The sequence below is a fragment of the Oncorhynchus clarkii genome, chromosome 21 (genome assembly GCF_045791955.1).
Source record: "Oncorhynchus clarkii lewisi isolate Uvic-CL-2024 chromosome 21, UVic_Ocla_1.0, whole genome shotgun sequence".
Lineage (NCBI taxonomy): Eukaryota > Metazoa > Chordata > Actinopteri > Salmoniformes > Salmonidae > Oncorhynchus > Oncorhynchus clarkii.
Window position 1 is genome coordinate 25,141,548 of NC_092167.1, and position 23,256 is coordinate 25,164,803.

At 41.1% G+C, this 23,256-nt stretch overlaps 1 protein-coding gene across 1 annotated transcript in view; it reads left to right on the top strand.

The window, feature by feature from the left end:
- LOC139378787 (serine/threonine-protein phosphatase 2A 56 kDa regulatory subunit beta isoform-like) overlaps positions 1-22,549 on the top strand; it is a 42,725-nt gene extending 20,176 nt beyond the window's left edge. Inside the window, exons 3-13 of the mRNA XM_071121286.1 lie at positions 418-519; positions 748-840; positions 1,000-1,130; positions 1,305-1,364; positions 8,047-8,155; positions 16,415-16,468; positions 16,752-16,802; positions 17,057-17,176; positions 18,120-18,247; positions 18,492-18,593; positions 20,143-22,549. Of these exons, the coding sequence (XP_070977387.1) occupies positions 418-519; positions 748-840; positions 1,000-1,130; positions 1,305-1,364; positions 8,047-8,155; positions 16,415-16,468; positions 16,752-16,802; positions 17,057-17,176; positions 18,120-18,247; positions 18,492-18,593; positions 20,143-20,347 (1,155 nt within the window). The 3' untranslated portion in view covers positions 20,348-22,549. The remainder of the gene's footprint in view (positions 1-417; positions 520-747; positions 841-999; positions 1,131-1,304; positions 1,365-8,046; positions 8,156-16,414; positions 16,469-16,751; positions 16,803-17,056; positions 17,177-18,119; positions 18,248-18,491; positions 18,594-20,142) is intronic.
- The last annotated feature ends 707 nt before the right edge of the window (positions 22,550-23,256 follow it).

Sequence of the window (23,256 nt, forward strand, 5' to 3'; positions counted from 1 at the left end):
GGAGTGAGGGAGGGAGGAGGAGGCAGGAGGAAGAAGAAAACGTGAGAGGAGAGAGGGAGGGAGAGGGGGGATAATAGTAGCGGAAAGGGGGTGGAGAGTGGATCGAGAAGAGTAGAAGAGTGGAGAAAGGGAGAGAGGGAGGGATGAGAGGAGGTGGAAAGATGTAAAGAACTCTTCAACCGGAGTGTAGAAGAAAAAAATTATTGGTTGAAGGAGAGAGAAAGAGGGAGGAGAGGAAGAGAGGGACAAGACGAAGGAAAGAGATAGATAGCATTGGAGAAAAGAGAAAGGGTTTTGAAGTTCAGAGAAGCCTAGGTTAATTTATTTTCTATTCTCTTATTTTCATCCTTTTCCTTTCCTCCTGCCTCCTCCCTCCACCTCTCCTCTCCTCTCCTCCAACCCTCCAACCTCTTTTAGATCTCAGTGAATATCTTCAGGACATTACCTCCCAGTGAGAACCCAGAGTTTGACCCGGAGGAGGATGAACCCACTCTAGAGGCCTCCTGGCCACACCTGCAGGTGTACACACACACACACACACACACACACACACACAGACACAGACACAGATACATACATACATACATACATACATACATACATACATATATGGGCAGTCACACGATTAGAAACAGATTTGAAATCTATATTTGTGAAGATGATTCCATCTATCACCTTCTGTCTTTTTTATTTTTATTTAACTCTGTCTCAACTGTGTGTGTGTACTATGTGTGTATGTTTTCTCAGCTGGTGTATGAATTCTTTCTGCGTTTCCTGGAGAGCCCAGACTTCCAGCCCTCCATGGCCAAACGCTACGTTGACCAGAAGTTTGTTCTTCAGGTAGAAATCCATTTCTTACATGTCTGCCTCTTACAATATGTATTTCAATATGTCTGTCTCTGTTTGTGTATTACTCAGACTCTCTGGGTTCTGCATTTTGATCATTTATCTCTCTTTCTCTGTGTGTGTGTGTGTATGTGTGCGTGTGCGTGCGTGTAGCTGTTGGAATTGTTTGACAGTGAGGATCCGAGGGAGAGAGAGTACCTAAAGACCATCCTGCATCGTGTCTACGGCAAACTGCTCGGCCTGCGGGCATACATACGCAAACAGATCAACAATATCTTCCTCAGGTACCACGCACACACACACGCTCAGGTATACACACATGCATGTACATATACACACTCACATACTCACTCACTAACATGCAAACACACACAGACACTCATGTACACTCACACATTAACATTGCAAATTATGCGTTTGTGTGACAGTGTGTGTGTGACCTGTCTCTGTTCTTCCAGGTTTATCTACGAGACCGAGCACTTCAACGGTGTGGCAGAGCTACTGGAGATCCTGGGCAGGTGTGTATCTTCTTTGTATCACACACTCTTTACCCTCTATGGGGTGCAGGTGCTCAAGTTCTGTTAGATCAATACATGTCACTGAAAGGTCCATTTTCGAATATAAAAAATTATGAAAACCAGCCAACATTGCTGTCCTTGAGGACTGAAGCTGTGCATCTCCTCTACACTCTACACCAAGAATGTGCAACTTTGATGGGGTTGGGGGCCACAAAAAATCTGAACTTGTGGGTCTGCGCACCCACATCCATACTCACACATGCAGTCAAATGATTTATGCAATCAATCCATTTGTGCAATTAAACTATTTCTAACTCTGTTAACTAAATGCATTATACCCTCCTAGCCTTTTGGGGGCCCTAGGCAAGATTTGGCCCCCCTACACCCTACTAATTATTTTTACTGGCCAATGTCTTGAATTATGGAGAGAAAATGTTTGGTTTTAAAGGGATAGTTCACCCAAATTACAAAATGACACATTGGTTTCTTTACCTTGTCAAAGTTTTAGCATTTGATGCCATTCGTCATGGGACAGATAATAGCAATTTTCAAACATCATGTTCAAAACCTCTATAAGTGACCTTTATGAGCTTCCCAATCAATTGTAAATACTTTCGGATGATTTGTCATTTGGGTGAACTATCCCTTTCAAGCCAAAGTGCAATCAAAAAGGTGATTTCCCTGTGTTTTATATATATTTACACATTATGAGGTTGGAACAATACTGTGACATTTTTTACATGATGATGCTGTTTGAAAAGACTGCCCGAAATTTCAGCCTGCTTGGGTGGTTTGGAGTTTTGGACTGCATGGTGTAATTAGTTAATAGACAAATAACAGCTAGTTTTCAGTTTTCCCTTCACACTCAGACCACTCCCAGACAGTCTTAGCAAAATTCTTACTTGAGAAATTACTTTTTGCTGCAAAGCTATTTTTGTTTATTTTTTACCATTTTATTTTAAAACAATCACTGTAAAGTACTTCATTGTAACCCAGAAAGGATTTGATATTGAGATAAAAGCAGCTGCATTGGACTTTTAAAGTTCATTTTCTGCAATTCTACACATTTTGCCATGGCGTGGAGAGAACATTTTGCAATTTTATAACAAACTTCATGCAATTCTCCTAATTTTGCCATAGGGCAGAGAGAAGAAAATAGCACATTTCCTGCAATTCTATCCGTTTTGACGTGGGGTGGAGATACAATCTTGCAGTTTTAAAATTAATTTCCTACAATTCTACACATTTTGCCATGACTTAGCCATGTTAATATGATATCTGGGTGAGAGTGACTAATAAAATCATTGGGGGCCTACTGGAGGTCAGGGCCCTGGTCGGTATTTGGCCATGATTACTACAAGTTTAGATAGCTGGCTACACTAACTTACCAATCTAAAAATTGTTAGCTGACATTACTAATTGAGTGACTGTCAGTGACTGACATAACCAAATTTCGATGCACAGCCAAATTTCGAAATTGCACCTTATGTATTCTACTATTGCAATTCTCAACTGTAAGTTGAAAAAAACATAGGTCAGATTGTTTTTGGAAATTGTTCCGCAGGCTGCCAGTTGCCCCTCCCTGCTCTACACAGTTTCTCTTTCTCCCTTACTACAAGTGACACACACTGTTTATCTTTCTCCCAAGTCAACAAAACATACCTTTGATTTTAGGTTTCTTCATGCTGGGACTGAGAAGATTGAGAGATAGAGAAATGGAGGGAGGGAGGGAGGGTGAGAGAGTGAGTCAATGTTTTGGGGGAAGGAGGGGGTGTGGGCTTCAGGTTGATGCTGACTGAGTATTTATAGACCCACCCACAAACTCACTGATAGATAGAAGAAAGGGAGAGAGAGAGTGGAGAGAAAGAGACGGGAGGGGAGGGAGAATGAAATAGAGGGGTATATAGGGGTGCCGTAGACAGAAGAGAGAGGATGAGAAACTGAGGATTAGAGAGGGATGCGATAGAGAGAGAGGCAATAGAGAGAGGCAGATATAGAAAAGGAATGGAAAAGAAAAACATTTGTTCTATTTTATCCTCCATAGCTATTTCTCTCTCTTTCATTCCTCAAATAGGAAGAGAGAAAACAAGGGAAGAAAAAGGTCGATTAAAGGATAAAAAAAATGATAAACAGAAGACAGACACAAATAACAACTATGAGAGAGAGAGAGAGAGAGAGAGAGAGAGAGAGAGAGAGAGAACTATACATACCTCTGCCTAAACATCAGTGCCACAGGCATAGGTGCAACTTTGGTTTTAGAAGTGTGGGGAGATGATATAATAGTATATATTTTTTAATCAGTGCCCTTTATGGTTGTGAGGCTTTGGTCACCAACCAATAACTCACAAAATGGGACAAACACCAAATTGAGACTCTGCAGAGCAAAATTAGGCTAATTATCAAAATCCAGAAAAGACCCGTTAAATTCTACAACTACCTAAAAGGAGGCGATTCCCAAACCTTCCATAACAAAGCCATCACCTACATAGAGATGAACTTGTAGAAGAGTCCCCTAAGCAAGCTGGTCCTGGGGTTCTGTTCACAAACACAAACAGACCCCACAGAGCCCCAGGAGAGCAACACAATTAAACCCAAACAAATCATGAGAAAACAAAAAGATAAGTACTTGACACATTGGAAAGAATTAACAAAAAAACAGAGCAAACTAGAATGCTATTTGGCCCTAAACAGAAAGTACACAGTGGCAGAATACCTGACCACTGTGACTGACCCAAAATTAAGGAAAACTTTGGCTATGTACAGACTCAGTGAGCATAGCCTTGCTATTGAGAAAGGGCGCCGTAGGCAGACCTGGCTCTCAAGAGAAGACAGGCTATGTGCACACTGCCCACAAAATGAGGTGGAAACTAAGCTGCACTTCCTAACCTCCTGCCAAATGTATGACCATATTAGAGACACATATTTCCCTCAGAACTCCCTCACACCCCAGACCTCACAACCATAAAGGACAATGGGTATTTTTAGTCAGATTCTAATTGTATGTCGAATTTTATGTTCCTTTTGATGGCGTAGAACGCCCTTCTTGCCTTGTCTCTCAGATCATTCACAGCTTTGTGGAAGTTACCTGTGGCACTGATGTTTAGGCCAAGATATGTATAGCTTTTTGTGTGCTGTAGGGCAACGGTGTCTAGATGGAATTTATATTTGTGGTCCTAGCAAACTGGACCTTTTTTGGAACACCATTATTTTGTCTTACTGAGATTTACTGTCAGGGCCAGGTCAGACAGAATCAGTGCAGAAGATCTGGGTGCTGCTGTAGGCCCTCCTTGGAAAGAAGCACCAGATCATCAGCAAACAGTAGACATTTGACTTCAGATTCTAGTAGGGCGAGGTCAGGTGCTGCAGACTGTTCTAGTGCCCTCGCCAATTCGTTAATATAGATGTTGAAGAGGGTGGGGCTCAAACTGCATCGCTGTCTCACTGCAGGTCCCTGTGGAAAGAGATGTGTGTGTTGTTAGCCAATTTTAACCTCACACTTGTGTACATGGATTTTATAATGTTGTATGTTTTTCCCTCAACACTGCTTCCATCAATATAGCAGACCCTCATGCCAAATTGAGTCAACATCTTTTTTTGAAATCAACAAAGCATGAGAAGACTTTGCCTTTGTTTTGGTTTGTTTGGGTGTGCAGGGTGAGTTTGTGGTCTGACATATGGGAATTTGGTGAAAAGCCAATTCGATATTTGCTCACTACATCGTTTTCACTGAGGAAATGTAGGAATCTGCTGTTAATGATAATGCAGAGGATTTCCCCAAGGTTGCTGTTGACGCATATCCCATGGTAGTTATCGGGGTCCAATTTGTCTCCACTTTTTGGTTCCACATTTTGGGGAAGATGCCAGAGCTGAAGGTGATGTTAAAGAGTTTAAGTATAGCCAATTGGAATTGGTGGTCTGTGTATTTTATCATTTCAATTAGGATACCGACAACACCACAGGCCTTTTTGGGTTGGAGGGTTTGTATTTTGTCCTGTAGTTCATTCAATGTAACTGGAGAATCCAGTGGGTTCTGGTAGTCTTTAATAGTTGATTCTAAGATTTGTATTTGATCATGTAGAGCGCATTTGTAAAGTATTCTGACCCCTTCACTTTTCCACATTTTGTTACATTACAGCCTTATTCTAAAATGTATCAAATAAAAAAAAGTCCTCATCAATCTACACACAATACCCCATAATGACAAAGTAAAAACAGGTTTTGTAGTCATTTGAACATTAAAAAAATGAAATACCTTATTTACTTAAGTATTCAGAACCTTTGCTATGAGTCTCGAAATTGAGCTCAGGTGTTTCCTTTGATCATCCTTGAGATGTTTCCACAACTTGATTGGAGTCCACCTGTGGTAAATTCAATTGATTGGACGCGATTTAGAAAGGCACAATCCTATCTATATAAGGTCCAGCAGTTGACAGTACATGTCAGAGCAAAAAACCTTCCAGATGGACAACCATCTCTACAGCACTCCACCAATCAGGCCTTTATGGTAGAGTGGCTAGACGGAAGCCACTCCTCAGTAAAAGGCACATGAGAGCCCGCATGGAGTTTGTCCAAAAGGCACCTAAATATTAAACCAAGATTGAACTCTTTGGCCTATGCCAAGCGTCACGTCAGGAGGAAACCTGGCACCATCCCTACGGTGAACAATGGTGGTTTGGTAGCATCATGCTGTGGGGATGTTTTTCAGTGGCAAGGACTGGGAGACTAGTCAGGATCGAGGGAAAAATGAACGGATTAAAGTACAGAGAGATCCTTGATTAAAACCTGCTCCAGAGCTCTCAGACTGGGGTAAAGGTTCACTTTCCACTCAAACAATTATTTACCTATATTTAACCAAGTCAGTTAAGAACAAATTCTTTTTTTCAATGACAGCCTAGGATCAGTGGGTTTAACTGCCTGTTCAGGGGCAGAACGACAGATTTGTACCTTTGTACCTCCAACGCTCTAACCACTAGGCTACCCTGCCACCCCAATGACCTTAAGCACACAGCCGAAACTGGCTTCGGGACAAGTCTGAATATCCTTGAGTGGCCCAGCCAGAGCCTGGACTTGAAACCATTTGAATATCTCTGGAGAGACCTGAAAATAGCTTTGCAACAATGTTCCCCATCACAGAGCTTGAAAGGATCTGCAGAGAAGAATGGGAGAAACTCCCCAAATACAGCCGTGCCAAGCTTGTAGCATCATACCCAAGAAGACTCAAGGCTATAATCGCTGCCAAAGTTGCTTCAATCAAGTACTGAGTAACGGGTCTGAATACTTATGTAAATGTGATATTATATATTTTTAAAACTTCTTAGATTGCCCCCTTTATTTCAATTTTCTCCTAAATGACATACCCAAATCTAACTGCCTGTAGCTCAGTCCCTGAAGCAAGGATATGCATATTCTTGGTACCATTTGAAAGGAAACACATTGAAGTTTGTTGAAATGTGAATTGATTGTAGGGGAATATAACTCAATAGATCTGGTAAAAGAAAATACATAGAAAAAAACAAAAAAAAATTCCCACCACCATCTTTGAAATGCAACAGAACGGTCCCAGTTCTATCCATCACTCTGGTTTTAATTCCGATGGTGTCTACAAGATGGCAGTAGTGTATGTGCAAAGTTTCAGATGGATAACTTGAAGTATGAGCAAACTTCATGACATTCAGTGTGAAGTCACCTAGGTACATTTGGGCAAATCGTGAAGGAGGCATTTGCATTCATATTACATTTTTCTGAAAGAATATCGTCAAATCTGTATACTTGGACTTTGAATTAGCTTTTCCAGTATTAGCCATATTATAAGTTCAACATTTGCAAAACAACCAGTTTTCATAACTTCACAACTATTCTTATCATTTTTGTCCAGAAGTAAAAGGCATGCTGTCGAACAAGATTATTAGCTACATTCTCCCGTAAATCCCAGCTCATTGGCTATCTAGCTAGCTTTGTTTGATCCCGATTGGTGCTTATTTGACCAAGTTAGAGTTGTTCAAGTGAAAACCGCCCGCGTCATCGGCGTGCCATGAAGGTGTCGCTATCTCACCAAATATGGTGTCCTATATGATATACTACACCCCTAATTATATAGTGAAGTCTGGTTACGTTCTAGGATCTCTGAGGAATACAAACAAACGTGATTTGACTGGTTGAAACAACGTTTATGGTTAGATTTTCAGGTTCCATTCTTTGCAAATTGAACAAGTGGAAATACAAAATCGATCATGCATGCTATATGGACCATTTTAGGATATGAAAAAGGATTGTATCTAGCAGAATTTAAGTACACATTTCACCTTCAGAGGTGAATTTATCAAACCTATCGTGGTGAGAAAAGTGTTTTGTTGTTAGGAGCTCTCCTCAAGCAATAGCATGGCATTTTTTCGCAGTAATAGGTACTGTAAATTGTACAGTGCAGTTATATTAACAAGAATTTAAGCTTTCAGCCGATATAAGACACTTATATGTTTCGACATTTGTTGTTTCTTTAAAATCTGCGATCGTGACAAGGCTCTGCATGATTTACAACTGTCCCGTTGACCGGACGCCTTTCCTACATTTGCACAAACCTGTTTTTGCATTCTTTATCAAACAATTTGTCATTGTTGTAAATTTCCTCAGGCTGTCTACTTGATTTTTTTTGATTTCATAGGCAAGCTTCTCTCTCTGTCTACAGCATTATAAACGGGTTTGCTCTGCCCTTGAAGTCGGAACACAAGCAGTTCCTGGTTCGAGTCCTGATACCTCTACACACAGCCAAGTCTCTGTCCATTTTCCATGCACAGGTCAGTCATTCTCTCTGTCTCTCTCTGACTCTCTCTGTCTGTGTTTGCCTGTCTCTCTGTCTGTCTCTCTGTCTCTGTATGTCTGTCTATCTCTGTCTGTGTTTGCCTGTCTGTCTGTCTCTCTGTCTCTGTATGTCTGTCTATCTCTGTCTGTGTGTCTGTCTCTGTCTGTCTCTCTCTGTGTCTGTCTCTCTCTGTGTCGGTCTCTGTCTGTCTGTCTGTCTGTCTGTCTGTCTGTCTGTCTCTGTCTGTGTGTGTCTGTGTGTCTGTCTCTGTCTGTGTGTCTGTCTGTCTGTGTGTCTGTCTGTCTGTGTGTCTGTCTCTCTGTCTGTCTGTGTCTGTCTGTCTCTGTCTGTGTGTCTGTCTGTCTCTGTCTGTGTGTCTGTCTGTCTGTATGTGCCTGTCTGTCTCTCTGTCTCTGTCTGTCTGTCTCTGTGTGTGTTCTCCAGTGCTAAGAGTTAAAGGTGCGCTATGGATAAATAATTTTCTGGATGCTAAAATTCGAATACTTCAGGTTATGTGACAAAACAAGGAATTATAGTGTAGAAAATCATTCTCTGATCTAAACCGCTGTGAAATATATTTTCCATAACCAAAATAAGTCACATTTCTATGTGCATTTGGTTGGGTTGCCAAAAAAGTTACACATTGCAGCTTTAAATATTAAATGAGACTACATTGTGCACCCATGACCACTAGAGACCGGCCTGGAGTCACACTACAGACTGACTGCACATCCAGCTGTGATCACAACTCACACTATCCTCTTATAGTATATATAGACACACACAACCAGTATCTGTGAATGTGTGTGTCTGTGTCAATGTGTAGGTTTCTATATATATTTGTGTGCTCTATTCAATCTGTATGTACTTGTATCTTTGCATCTCAGCCTTGGTGTGTGTGTGTGCATATATATGTGTTTGTGAATGTGTCAGTGTTTGTGTGTGTATTCTGAGTATAAATGTCAGCTTGCCCTACATTTCCCTCTTCAGACTCCATGTATTATTTATTAACACACACAGCACGGCCTGCCAAACACACATGCTCTCTCGCTCACTCCCTCTGTTTCCCAGTACTAAGAGTTAAAGGTGTATTATGGTGAAATCATTTCCTGGTTGCTAAAACTCTACTACTTTGCCTAATTTCAGGTTATGTGACAAAACAAGCAAGTATAGTGTAGAGAATCATTGTACCATCTAAACTGCTGTGAAATAAATGTTCAATAACCAAAAATATAGTTTGAAGCAAAAATGAAGCTTAAGAACGGGAAGCATAGAAATAGCGCACACAGAACAGATCTACCGCTTCTTTGACTTGCTTTCAGAAGGACAGATCTATAACTCACATTTCCATGTGAAATTTGTTAGGATGCCCAAAAAGTTAAATATTGCCGCTTTAAATATTATATGAGACTGTAATGTGCACCCATGACCACTAGAGACCGGCGTCGAGTCACACTACAGACTGTGATCACAACCCACACCATCCTCTTATACACACACACAACCAGTATCTGTGAATGTGTTTCTACGTGTAGGTTTCTATATGCGTATGTGTGCTCTATTAAATCTGTATGTACTTGTATGTGTGCATCTCCGCCTTGGTGTGTGTGCATATATGTGTGTGTGTTAATGTGCATGTATTCTGAGTGTAAACTTTGGCTTGCCTTGCATTTCTCTCTTCTGACTCCATGTATTATTTATTAACACACACAGCATGGCCTGCCAACCACACAAACACACAGTTCCCTCAGGGAAAGAGCATGGTTAGCAAACCCCATTCACTCCAGCTAGATCAGCTCAAACTGCCCAAATAAAAACCATTAGCAGTGCAGGTTGGTTTGGTTTATCTCAAGGGTATTCAACTCTTACCATAAGGGGTCCAGAGCATGCTGGTTTTCTGTTCTACCTGATGATTAACTGCATCCACCTGGTGTCCCAAGTGTAAATCCGTCCCTGAGCAGAGGGGAACAATGAAAAACGCAGTGGAACTGACTTTGACTTCCAGAGCTGAGTTTGAGGGGTCTAGCTGGTCTGACCAGCATGGTCTAGCTCATTGTTTCCCTAAGTAGGGGTAGCAACCCCATGTAGGGTCCTGATTTTAAAAATGTGGTTGCGAGAAGCAGTCGTAATAAACAGAACGGTTTCTGTTTTCTTACTACAAATGTGCCTCTATCTTTTTAAAGGGATACTTCGGGATTTTTGCAATGAAGCCCTTTATCTACTTCCCCAGAGTCAGATGAACTCATGGATACCATTTTTGTGTCTCTGCATCCAGTATGAAGGAAGTTTGAGGTAAGTTTTGTGAGCCAATGCTAAGTAGCTTTAGCACAATTACTGGAAGTCTATGGTATCTACTAGTATGCTAGCAGTTACCATAGACTTCCAGGCATTGCGCTAACGCTAGTTAGCAATTGAGCTAACTGTTGTTAGCAAATTCCTTCAATCTGCACGCAGAGACATAAATGGTATCCATCCTCTGGCAAAGTAGATAAAAAGGCTTCATTTTTTAAATCCTGAAGTATACTACATTATTATTATTATTATTATTATTATTATTATTATTATTATTATGACCTCATCACTGAAAGATAAGATGTTTCCCTCTACAATACCCACTAGCCACACAGGACTAATGAGAAAAGAGTGGACAAGACTAGGCACTAAATCAGACTGAGGGAAAAAGAACATCATCAATGATGTACTTTTTTTATACAGAAGATCATACAAAATGATTGCCTGATGATTTTCTTAACTTCCCAATACCATTCTAATTTCAGTCACTTCAAATCATACTTCCTTCAGATTGAAAAACGATCACAATTACTGCCAGACTGATTTGTAATTGACTGTCATAGCCCCAATATCAATAATATTTTGATATCAAAATGGGGTTGTGGGCCAAAAAAGTTTGGAACCCATTATCTAGATGGTTCTGCTGGCTGACCAGCATAGTCTAGCTGGTTCTGTTGGCAGACCAGTGTGTTCCAGCTCAGGGGTATTCAACTCTTACCCCACGAGGGTTGTCTGTTCTACCTGATAATGCATTGCATCCACCTGGTGTCCCAGGTCTAAATCAGTCCCTGATTAGAGGTGAACAATGAAAAAAAGCAGTGGAACTCAGAGTTGAGTTTAAGGGGTTTAGCTGGTCTGACTAGCATGGTCTAGCTGGTTATGCAAAAATACAGCAAAGGCTGGTCACGAGCAAAAACACAATGAAGGCTGGTTACCAGCCTATGCTGGTCTATGCTGTTTTTTTTCAGCAAGGTGAAAGGGAACAATGGCCTGTTTCTCAAATAGTACCCTAATTCCCTATATATTGCACCACTTTTGACCAAAGCCTTTGGGACCTGGTCAAAAGTAGCGTACTACTGATAATAGGGTGGGGACTCTGGTTAAAAGTAGCCAAGGTTTAGGCCAGTGTTTCCCAACTCCAGTCCTCGAGTACCCCTAACAGCATACATTTTTCTATTACTCCCTGACAAGCATACTTGATTCAACTTGTCAACTAATCGTCAAGCCCTCCATGAGTTGAATCAGGTGAGTTTGTCTGGGGCTCCAAAACGTGTGTGTGTGTGTGTGTGTGTGTGTGTGTGTGTGTGTGTGTGTGTGTGTGTGTGTGTGTGTGTGTGTGTGTGTGTGTGTGTGTGTGTGTGTGTGTGTGTGTGTGTGTGTGTGTGTGTGTGTGTGTGTGGTTTGGGGTACTCGAGGACTGGAGTTGGCAAACACTGGTTTAGGCTGCTGTATTTACATTTTTAAAGTCACCAGTTGTCACCTCTTATTAGCCTGGAACTACAAACACCATAAACTCTATCCTAACAGACTACAATACCGATAATCCCTCACCTAACAACAGAAAACAACTCTGTATTTACCCTAGGCTTGTCACTAATCTGACTTTAATCCTTTAAACGCTTCAACTCCTGGCTTATTTTAATCACTGGTTCTTTCCTGCTTTTCTCATTCATCCCTCCCTCCATTCACCCTCTACCTCCGCTCCAACCCTCTGTTGATCTTTCCATATAATGTGCATAGGGAGAAAGGGATGAAGAAAGTCAGGGATGAAGAGTGAAAAAAAAGAAAAGTGAAAAAGATGAGCGAGAGGGGAAAAGGTGAATGGGAGGCAGAGGTAGAAAGTGAATGAATAGAGAGAGAGAGAGAGAGAGAGAGAGAGAGAGAGAGAGAGAGAGAGAGAGAGAGAGAGAGAGAGAGAGAGAGAGAGAGAGAGAGAGAGAGAGAGAGAGAGAGAGAGAGAGAGAGAGAGAGAGAGAGAGAGAGAGAGAGAGAGAGAGAGAGAGAGAGAGAGAGAGAGAGAGAGAGAGAGAGAGATAATAAGCTCTATGTCATATCCCCTCAGGGCAGGCTGTGACATCACTCCTTCCGAAGTAAACACACACACTCCGTCGTCACGGTGCCCACTCGCCATGGCAACGCACCTAGGGAGGGGCAATCGCAACACACACACATGCAGGCACCAACTTGGAAAACGTATCTTTCCGATCCTTAGAGCAGTAATCCGGTGGGATCAGGGTTTTACATCCCATTGTATTCCCACTCTAGGGAAGGGTTTCCCAAACTCGGTCCTGGCCCCCATAGGTGCACGTTTTGTTTTTTGCAATAGCACTACACAACTGATTCAAATAACCAACTAATCATCAAGCTTGGATTATTTGAATCAGCTGTGTAGTGCTAGGGCAAAAAAACTAAACTTCCACCCAGGGGGTGGGCCCCAGGACCGAGTTTGGGAAACCCTACTCTAGGGAACATGTGGGTGGGTGTGTATTCTGACTCTAGGGAATGCTGCAACAATAAAAAACTACAGATTACTGCAATACTACTGCTCATAACACAACACATGGGGTGTGTGCAGTGTTTGTGTGTGTGTGTATACACACACACACAGTATTTGAATGTGTGTGCGTGCATGTGTAAAATACAATATTTTAGTGCGTACACAGTATACAGTACTCCCAGCTAGCCCATTTGATTCCTTGGAAGTTGTTGGAATGTACGTTTTTGGTTTCCCATTGGTTCTGGGAACTGTCAAACTTTTAGCTTTTTGCCATTCTCAGTGCAGGTGGTACATAAAAGCCCTGAAATCCTTAGATCAGAGACCTTATCTTTTGGATCCCTGCTTTTTAAATCTGGCAGCTGATTTCATAGCTGAACCACTTACATCTCTGTTCAATCTAACTCTGGAATGTAAATGAAATTCCAAAGATCTGGAAATCAGCATTTGTCCTACCACTTTTAAAAGGGGGAGATCCAACTCTTTTAAATAATTATAGGCCAATCTCAAAGCTGTCACTCCTGGTGAAAATACTTGAAACCCTTGTAAGTGAACAGCTAAAAGAGTTTTTATTTACTAACTCTATTTTACCAGTGTACCAATCGCACAATTACAGCAGTCATGAAGGTTTTAAATGATATCACTGAAGCCATTGACTAAAACAGCACTGTGTCTCACTTTTTATTGATCTCTCTAAGGCTTTTGATACAGTTGCTCATGCTATACTAAGGCAGAGATTGTCGAGTGTAGGTCTTTCGGGGCATGCAGTTGCATGGTTTGCTAACTATCTGTCTGATAGAACTCCGTGCACTCAATTTGATGGGCTTATGTCTGTTAAATTGTCTGTCTTGAATGGTGTGCCCCAAGGCTCTGTACTTGGTCCTCTCTTATTCACTATTTATATAAATGATTTAGACAAAAATGTCCAAAATGCGCAACTTCATTTTTATGCTGATGATACTGTTATTTACTGTTGTGCCTCATCTCTTACAAAAGCTTTCCAGAACATGCTTTTTATACTGTTCAACATACCTTGTGTCAATTGAAGCTTATCCTCAATACTGACAAAACTAAACTAATGGTGGTTTCTTATACAAGAAATAGACCTCTGAACCTTTCACCTATTACTACCTGTCAGGGCAAGGAGATTGAGTTTGTAACCTCATATAAATATCTTGGAATTTTAATTGATGACGGCCTCTCTTTTAAATTGCAACAACTTACAAAAAAATTGAAGCTGAAATTGGGAATTTATTTTAGGAATAAGGCCTGTTTTTCTTTTGAAGCCAGAAGGAGGCTAGTATCAGCTACATTTATGCCTTTACTAGACTATGGGTATATTTTATATATGAATGCTTCCGGTCAGTGTTTGAGATCAATTGACACTCTTTACCATGGCACTTTGAGATTTATTTTAAACTGCAAAACCCTTATGCACCACTGCACTTTGTATACCAGGGTTGGCTGGCCTTCTCTAGTCACTCGTAGGCTCAGTCACTGGTATACTTTTATTTACAAAGCCATTTTGGGTTTACTACCTTTTTATTTGTGCATTTTTATTGTTCAGAAATGTGGTGGGTACTCTTCGTTCGTTGGACTTTATCCTGCTAACTGTTCCAAATGTCTGAACTGAATTTGGTAAAAGGGCTTTTATGTACTCTGCGCCATCGTCTTGGAACACCTTTCAAAATACTTTTAAACTGGAAGAACTTGTCCCGATTGGTGTTTTTAAATCACTGATGATTTTGAGGCTGATTCCCTGACCTGTCAATGTTTTTAATTTTCAGTTTATACTCTTGTGAATTCAATGGTTATTACTAGATTACTTGTAGTATTTCATGTTGTCTGTCTGTAATTTTTTTGTAATGACTTGGTGCTGCCTATCTTGGCCAGGGCTCTCTTGAAAAATAGATTTTAATCTCAATGAGCCCTTCCTGGTTAAATAAAGGTTAAATAAAAAAAATAAAAAAATAAAAGTCTGCTGACTGTTAAAACTGAATGTTTTTAAATGTTCTGGGAACTTACATTTTTAGTTTGCAGGGAGGTTCTGAGAGCATTTTACTATGGTTCCTTGAAAGTTCTCCTGATAGTTTTTATTAACGTTCTGAGAACCGAAATTCTAGGTTATTTTGAGGTTTTTTAATAATTTCCTTTAAACTTTCACTGAATGTTTCAATAAGACTTTTAATAGCACTGCTAGCCCAGCTAGCACATAATGTTCTGAAAACCATATGTTTCTCAGAGCTTGGTGAGAGCATGGTTCTCGAATGGTTATTTTGCATACAACCTTCCCACAACATTCTGGGAATGGTGCAGGATACCCAGCTAGCACATAACTTTCTAAGAACCAGTACTTCATCATACATTTTTTAAAGGTTTCCTCATATTCCTATTTAAAGTCATGTTCTCTGAATGTTCAGAGAATGGTAAGATACCACGATCTTCTGTGGGAATTTCAGTAGTTCATCATAAAGTTTTTTGCAGGTTTCCTCATGGTTCTATTTAAAGTCATGTTCTCAGAACATTAAGAAAACGTTCCATAAAAACCACAATAAAACATTAAGAATGTTATTTTAAAAAATAAACATTATTTTCAGCGTCAGCACAACTCTGTCTATCCTCTATCTTGTTAAGTGTGTTCAGGTGTGTTAGCTGCGCCCACTAATTGCCCACACCTGATCTTAATGAATGCTCGTTTCCTTTGAAATGGTGTCTGATTGAATATACTAAAATGAACAGCTTTGTATAAGTTAAAAAACTTGGCATCCTAGCTCCATCCTCGTGGCACAGTGGACAAATTCCATGGATAGAGAACAGAAGATCATTGGTTAAAATCTCACTGATGCCGTGCCACAAGAAAATTATATGTTTTTGCATGATTAATGCCTAACAGATGAAATTCCATGTGTTATATCTGTGCTTGGAGTTCAACACAGTTAAGCTAGCAGTGTTTTTAAAAGTCTTATTGAAACATTTTCTCAGAACATTATTTAATTACTTTCAAATAACCTAGAATTTCCATTCTCAGAATGTTAATAAGACCTCACAGGAAAACTTTCTGGGAACTATAGTAAAATGTTCTCAGAAAACATTATGCGGAAGTACTTCCCACAGAAGAACGTTTTTTCTTAACGTTATTTCTTAACTATTTGAGAACATTCCCAATGTCAAACCAGTTTGAGAATATTCCTAGAACATTATCAAACTGAAATTAAATATAACCATGTTTGAACTTTTAGGAAACGTTCTCTTAATGTAATAACATTTTTTTTAATGTTAAGTTCCTTAAATGTGCTGAGCAACTATACGGCGCCATTCCCAGAAAGTTATGGGAAGGTTGAATGCAAAATAACCATAGGACAACCATGCTCTCACCAAGTTCTAAGAAACGTATGGTTCTCAGAACATTATGTGCTAGCTGGGCTGTGTGTGTGTGTGTTAACCTGCTGTACATCTACCACTCTACAGCTGGCGTACTGTGTGGTTCAGTTTATGGAGAAAGATTCTACTGTCACAGAATACGTAAGGAACACCTTTTCTGTCATTTAGGGTTGTAAAATCACAGTAACTTTCCTAAAAATCCCAGCCCTTCCAGAAATCCTGATTGCAGGATTTCCTGCATATTCCCTACTGATTCCAGGAATACTCCAACTGGGATTTTGGGAAAACCTGGGAATTTTGGATTATCGTTTACTGGAATTTTGCAACCTTACTGTTGTTAGTCACTGCTCACACTGGAACTTCCAGTATACATAAAACACTGTAACACCGTGCTGGACTTTGCCTCGGTTTGTTTTCTGTTCAGATTATACGAGGGCTCCTCAAATACTGGCCCAAAACCTGCACCCAGAAAGAGGTGAGATATCTTTGTGTGTGTGTGTTTTTTTATAAACCCATGGTGTGCTTCTCTCATATGTGTGTGAGCCTGTGTGTGTGCATCTGTGTGTGTGTGTCCACCCGTGCGTGTTGTGTGTATATTTGTGTGCATCTGTCTCTTCATCTGTGTGTGTGTGTGTGTGTGTGTGTGTGTGTGTGTGTGTGTGTGTGTGTGTGTGTGTGTGTGTGTGTGTGTGTGTGTGTGTGTGTGTGTGTGTGTGTGTGCATCTGTAGGTGATGTTCCTAGGGGAGATAGAGGAGATACTGGATGTGATCGAGCCATCTCAGTTTATCCGTGTTCAGGAGCCTCTCTTCAAACAGATTGCTGCCTGCATCTCCAGCCCACACTTCCAGGTACACGCACACACACACATTAAAATTAAAGCTCACACATGCACGCACGCACATACACACTCACAGATCTCTGCCTGCATCTCCAGCCCACACTCCCAGGTTAGGCCATGCCCACCACATCTGGACAGCCAATCCCCTGTCCTCTCACATTGATCTAACAAACTGCAAAGGACAAATTCTCTGGACAATAAAGATTTGTTCTACTGTTATACACTGAGTGTACAAAACATTAAGAACACCTGCTCTTTCCATTACTGACTTACCAGGTGAATCCAGGTGAAAGCTATTATCCCTTATTTATGTCACTTGATTTATCCACTTCAATCAGCGTAGAAAAAGGGGAACAGACCGGTTATAGAAGGATTTTTAAGCCTTGAGACAATTAAGACATGGATTGTGTATGTGTGCCATTCAGAGGGTAAATGGGGAGAGAAAATATTTAACTGCCTTTGAACGGGGTATGGTAGTAGGTGCCATTTTGTATCAAGAACTGCAACACTGCTGGGTTTTTCACGCTCAACAGTTTCCCGTATGTATCAAGAATGGCCCACCACCCAAAGGACACCCAGCCAACATGACACAACTATAGGAAGCATTAGAGTCAACATGGGCCAGCATCCCTGTGGAACACTTCCAACACCTTGAAGAGTCCATACCCTGACGAATTATGGCTGTTCTGAGGGCAAAAGGGGGGTGCAACTCAATAGTCGTAAGATATTCCTAATGTATTGTACAGTCAGTGTATATAACCTAAGCTTTCTCGTTCTTCCTCCCTCTATTCCCCTTCTGCACTCCCTCCATCCATCCCTTCCTCCCTCTTCCTTCCTTCTCCCTCACTACTTCTCTCTCTCTCCATCCCTTTCTCTCTCTATCTCCCACCATCCCTTTCTCTCCCTCTCCTTCTCCCTCCCTCTCTCCATATCTCTCTCCCTCCCTGCTGTAGGTAGCAGAGAGGGCCTTGTACTTCTGGAACAACGAGTACATCCTGTCTCTGATAGAGGAGAACTGTCAGGTGATTCTACCGCTGGTCTTCGCCACACTCTACAGAGTGTCCAAGGAGCACTGGAACCAGTGAGTGACCTCTACCCCTTAACCTCTAACCCCTAACCTATAACCTTTGCTCTTTAAGTCTGTATGAACTGTGAATCTCTGCAGATATACCTCTCTAACCCCACCTTCACTCGTTTTCTGTCCTTCTCTCTTTCTCACCTCTCCATCTCTCTCTCTTTCTCTCTCCCTCCATTTCACTCTCCCTCCATTTCTCTCTCCCTCCATCCCCCTCTCCCTCTCTCTATCTCTCTCTCTCTCTCTGCAGGACTATAGTCTCTCTGATCTACAACGTTCTGAAGACCTTTATGGAGATGAACAGCAAGCTGTTTGATGACCTCACTGCCTCTTACAAAGTGGAAAAACAGAAGTGAGCGTGCGTGTACTAATATATGTGTATAACACCCCTGTTTCTCATCCTCCCCTCTTTCTTTCTCCTTTTCTCTTTGTGTTCACTTGCATTCAATTCAAGGATCTTTATTGACACCAATGTTCCCTCTAAGCTACATGCATGCGCAGGGGCGCAGCTCCCCGGGACTGCCCCGCAGAAGAAATATCAGCCAGCGCAGAGAAGCACGAGATTGAACTTCACTCAACTTCCTACAGTGTTCCTCATTAGTTAACACTATTAACATTTCCCTTTCCTGTGGGAATTGTGATCGAATCAACGCAACATTAGCCACTTTCAATGCAACATACCGAAACAAAATGAACTATGCTAAGTTAGTATGCAAAACTAACTTAGTACGCAAAACTAACTATGCAAGAGATTTTGTTGTAGGCAGAACGTTTCAGAGTAAGATTCTATTGCATTGACACGCACGACTTAGCCCATACTCTACACAGACTGGTGCGTCATAACCAATCAGAGCTGCAGTAGGCCTATATGCAAATAGGCCGTTGCTGTATATGGATCTGTGCCATTCACTTTGAACTGGACTGTGTTTACAGCATGAGTGGTCATGTGCAGATACGCTTGTTTTAAGATCAAAGCGAGAGCCACATGTGCACATTTGTTCATATCCTTTAATAATTTGTGAATTATTAGCCCAGTTATTGATAATTTGTAGTCAGCAATGGTGGAGTGATTACTTCCTACAAGAGCACAAAACATGTATCTTTGAAAAACGAGTTGGGTAAAGAGCATTTTTTGTCTTCATTTTGTAAATTGAAACAGTCTTGAATTAGCTAAATTGGCAATAGGCAAAGGGTAGAATAATTTGTCTGATTCTCTGTAATAATATTATGGAAATAATAATGCATTTTATTTTGTAAAGTGGTTTCTTGCATCAAACAACAAGACAACATTTTCAGTCACCTCCTTGTCTGAAGGATAAGTGGATAAATAGGTTAATGTCAAGCCCTGCATGTTTTTTTTTTATCTCATGTAATGTAGGCCTATGTACATTGAACACCACACATTGGCTTCTACTGTTAGAACAGATATTTCCATGTTAAAATGTTATGGGATGCATTTTCTCATTTGGAAGTTGCATTGATTGACACCACACGTCATTATCTTCAATCAATCAATCAAATGTATTTTATAAAGTGCTTTTTCCATCAGCAGTTATAACGAAGTGCTGTACAGATTATCTTACATTTCTCTGACTCAATTTAACCCCCCGCCCTCACAACTTGACACAACTGTGGGTAGCATTGAAGTCAACATGGGCGAGTATCCCTGAGGAACGCTTTCGACACCATGCCCCGACGAATTGAAGCTGTTCTGAGGGCAAAATGGGGGGTGCAACTCAATAGTAGGAAGGTGTTCCTAATGTTTTGTACACTCAGTGTGTATATAACCTAAGCTGTCTCTCTCTTCCTTCCTCTTCCCCTTCTGCTCTCCCTTCCTCTCTCCATCCATCTCTTCCTCCTCTCACTCTCTCCCTCCACCCTTCCTCACCTTTCCCCTCAAGGGAGTTGAAGAGGGAGTGTGAGCGTGCAGAGCTGTGGCGGGGGCTGGATGAGCAGCAGGAGAGGAGACTGCAGATCCTGGGGGAGGCCAGTCGCAATCAGAAGAACCTCCAGGAGAGAGGGGAGCCTCCTCAGCCCACCTCCACACAGATGGCATTCCCTGAGCAGCCAAACCCTGAGCTCAGCGGAACCTCTTCTAACACCTAGAACCAGACAGCGGAGGATCAGTACCAGGATACATAGAGTACTTAGAGGACATACAGAGACAGTATGCACATAGCCAAACACACACATGTACACACAAAGGAGCAGACGCACACGCTCAAACACACACACACACACACACACACACACTGACAACGTACACATAAACACATACAGAGTCGCACACAGGCATATACTGTTTACACACACACACACTCATGCAGAATGTAAACAAAAGAGGAATCAACTCAAACACATAAACTACATTGAAATGCAAACACAGCCCTCTACCTACTCACTGGAAGACTACCCACACAAACTGCCCATCTTAAACAAGACATATTTCTCTCTCTCACACTCACACACACACACACACACACACACACACACACACACACACACACACACACACACACACACACACACACATACTCTCACTCACACACACAGGTACTGGTTCTAGCTGTCTAGGTTTTGACGTGGAACCGTTTTCCCGGTTCTCCGACAAAGGACTTTATACCGTCCCAAAAGATACAGAGGAATGATGACGTGAATGCTACATAATATTGTTGCTTCTTCTTCTATTCTTCTCTACTGTACTACTACTACTACTGATGTTTTTTTATATATATATATATATATATATATATATATGTCTGAATATTATGATTATTATAGTGTTGGTGGGAGAATCTTTAGTGTAGAACTCCTAAAGCTTTAGCATAACTTGAGCATGGTCCAAATCACACCCTATTCGCTACAGAGCGAGTGCACTATTGGCCAAATGTAGTACACTATATGGGGCCTAATCCCCATATTGTAGTGCAATACTACTGACCAAAAGCAGTGCACTATAATGGGGAAAGGGGCTACTTCCCAAATGGCACCCTATTCCCTACATAGTGCACTACTTTTGACAAGCGCCCTATGGACCCCGGTCAAAAGTAGTGCACTATTTAGGGAATAGGGTGCCATTTTGGACGTACCAAGTGTATGATTTTGGGCGACCGCTAATCTCCTAAACTAAAACAATGTTCTGATATGTTATTATTCTTGTCCATTCATAATTGGGCATAGAGAGAAGGAAGAGAGTCAGAAAACCAAGTTTTTTTAGTAATATTCTAATTTGTTTTGGATAATGTGTGTATTGGGGTCGTGTCCTAATTGGCACCATTTTCCCTATGAAGTGCACTACTTAGCACTACTTACTACAGTAGTACACTATATAGGGAATAGGGTGCCATTTGGGATGTGACCTCAGTCTACCATCTGTGGGCTCAGTCTACTAGTCCTTGATATCACACTGTCTTACTGTTCTTCTGTGCATCTTATTATGATTCATTCGTTTGATGAAATTATTTTGAATTTGTTTTAATATTTTTATTTTTTGTGTGTTCATTTTGGCAATATCTGATATTTATGATATTTTTTTATTTGATCTCTGGAATTGTGACCTTATTGCAGGAAGTTGGCAAAGATGAGACGTGTTTGTGTGTGTGTGTGTGTGTGAGAGAGAGATGGAGAGGTCATGGAAGTGTATGCGTGTGTGTTCATGTGTGTAAGATGCAGAGGTGATGGAAGTGTGTGTGTGAGAGAATTCAGTATGAGTGTAACAGTGACAGGAGATGTGTATAGACAGAGTGATAGAGGGAGAGAGGTGGCATCAATCCCTCTTTCTCTCTTCTCTCCCATTTTCTCCTTTCGTGGGAACAGGATTTGAATCAGAATGTAACACTTTTGATTGATTGTGAATCTGGAGGTTTTTCTTGCGTCTTGTTACCAAGACAACCAGACCAGCAGCCTTCAACACTCCTTTAACAGTTTTTAGTTTCAACAAAACAAAAAAGGACATAAAGAAACAAACCTCACTATCGTTAAAACACTTCCTGAATTTTGCAAGTTACCCATAATTCCCCCATTTGTCAGTCAGTCAGTTCGCTGGGAAAATAATCTTCCCTTCCACTATTCTGTTCTAGAACAAGAAGAATCCTTCCGGAAATCGGGAATGCTGGAATTGGAACGCAATTTATCAACTGAAAGAAGAGGTTCCCGTCAGTAAAATTATAGAACAGCAATAATAATGGAATTGAATATGTACGCATAAGTAGCATTGCTAAACTACAATTGCAGTGTCCTCCTGGTCTGGTTTGTACAGTGCCTTGCGAAAGTATTCGGCCCCCTTGAACTTTGCGACCTTTTGCCACATTTCTGGCTTCAAACATAAAGATATAAAACTGTATTTTTTTGTGAAGAATCAACAACAAGTGGGACACAATCATGAAGTGGAACGACATTTATTGGATATTTCAAACTTTTTTAACAAATCAAAAACTGAAAAATTGGGCGTGCAAAATGATTCAGCCCCTTTACTTTCAGTGCAGCAAACTCTCTCCAGAAGTTCAGTGAGGATCTCTGAATGATCCAATGTTGACCTAAATGACTAATGATGATAAATACAATCCACCTGTGTGTAATCAAGTCTCCGTATAAATGCACCTGCACTGTGATAGTCTCAGAGGTCCGTTAAAAGCGCAGAGAGCATCATGAAGAACAAGGAACACACCAGGCAGGTCCGAGATACTGTTGTGAAGAAGTTTAAAGCCGGATTTGGATACAAAAAGATTTCCCAAGCTTTAAACATCCCAAGGAGCACTGTGCAAGCGATAATATTGAAATGGAAGGAGTATCAGACCACTGCAAATCTACCAAGACCTGGCCGTCCCTCTAAACTTTCAGCTCATACAAGGAGAAGACTGATCAGAGATGCAGCCAAGAGGCCCATGATCACTCTGGATGAACTGCAGAGATCTACAGCTGAGGTGGGAGACTCTGTCCATAGGACAACAATCAGTCGTATATTGCACAAATCTGGCCTTTATGGAAGAGTGGCAAGAAGAAAGCCATTTCTTAAA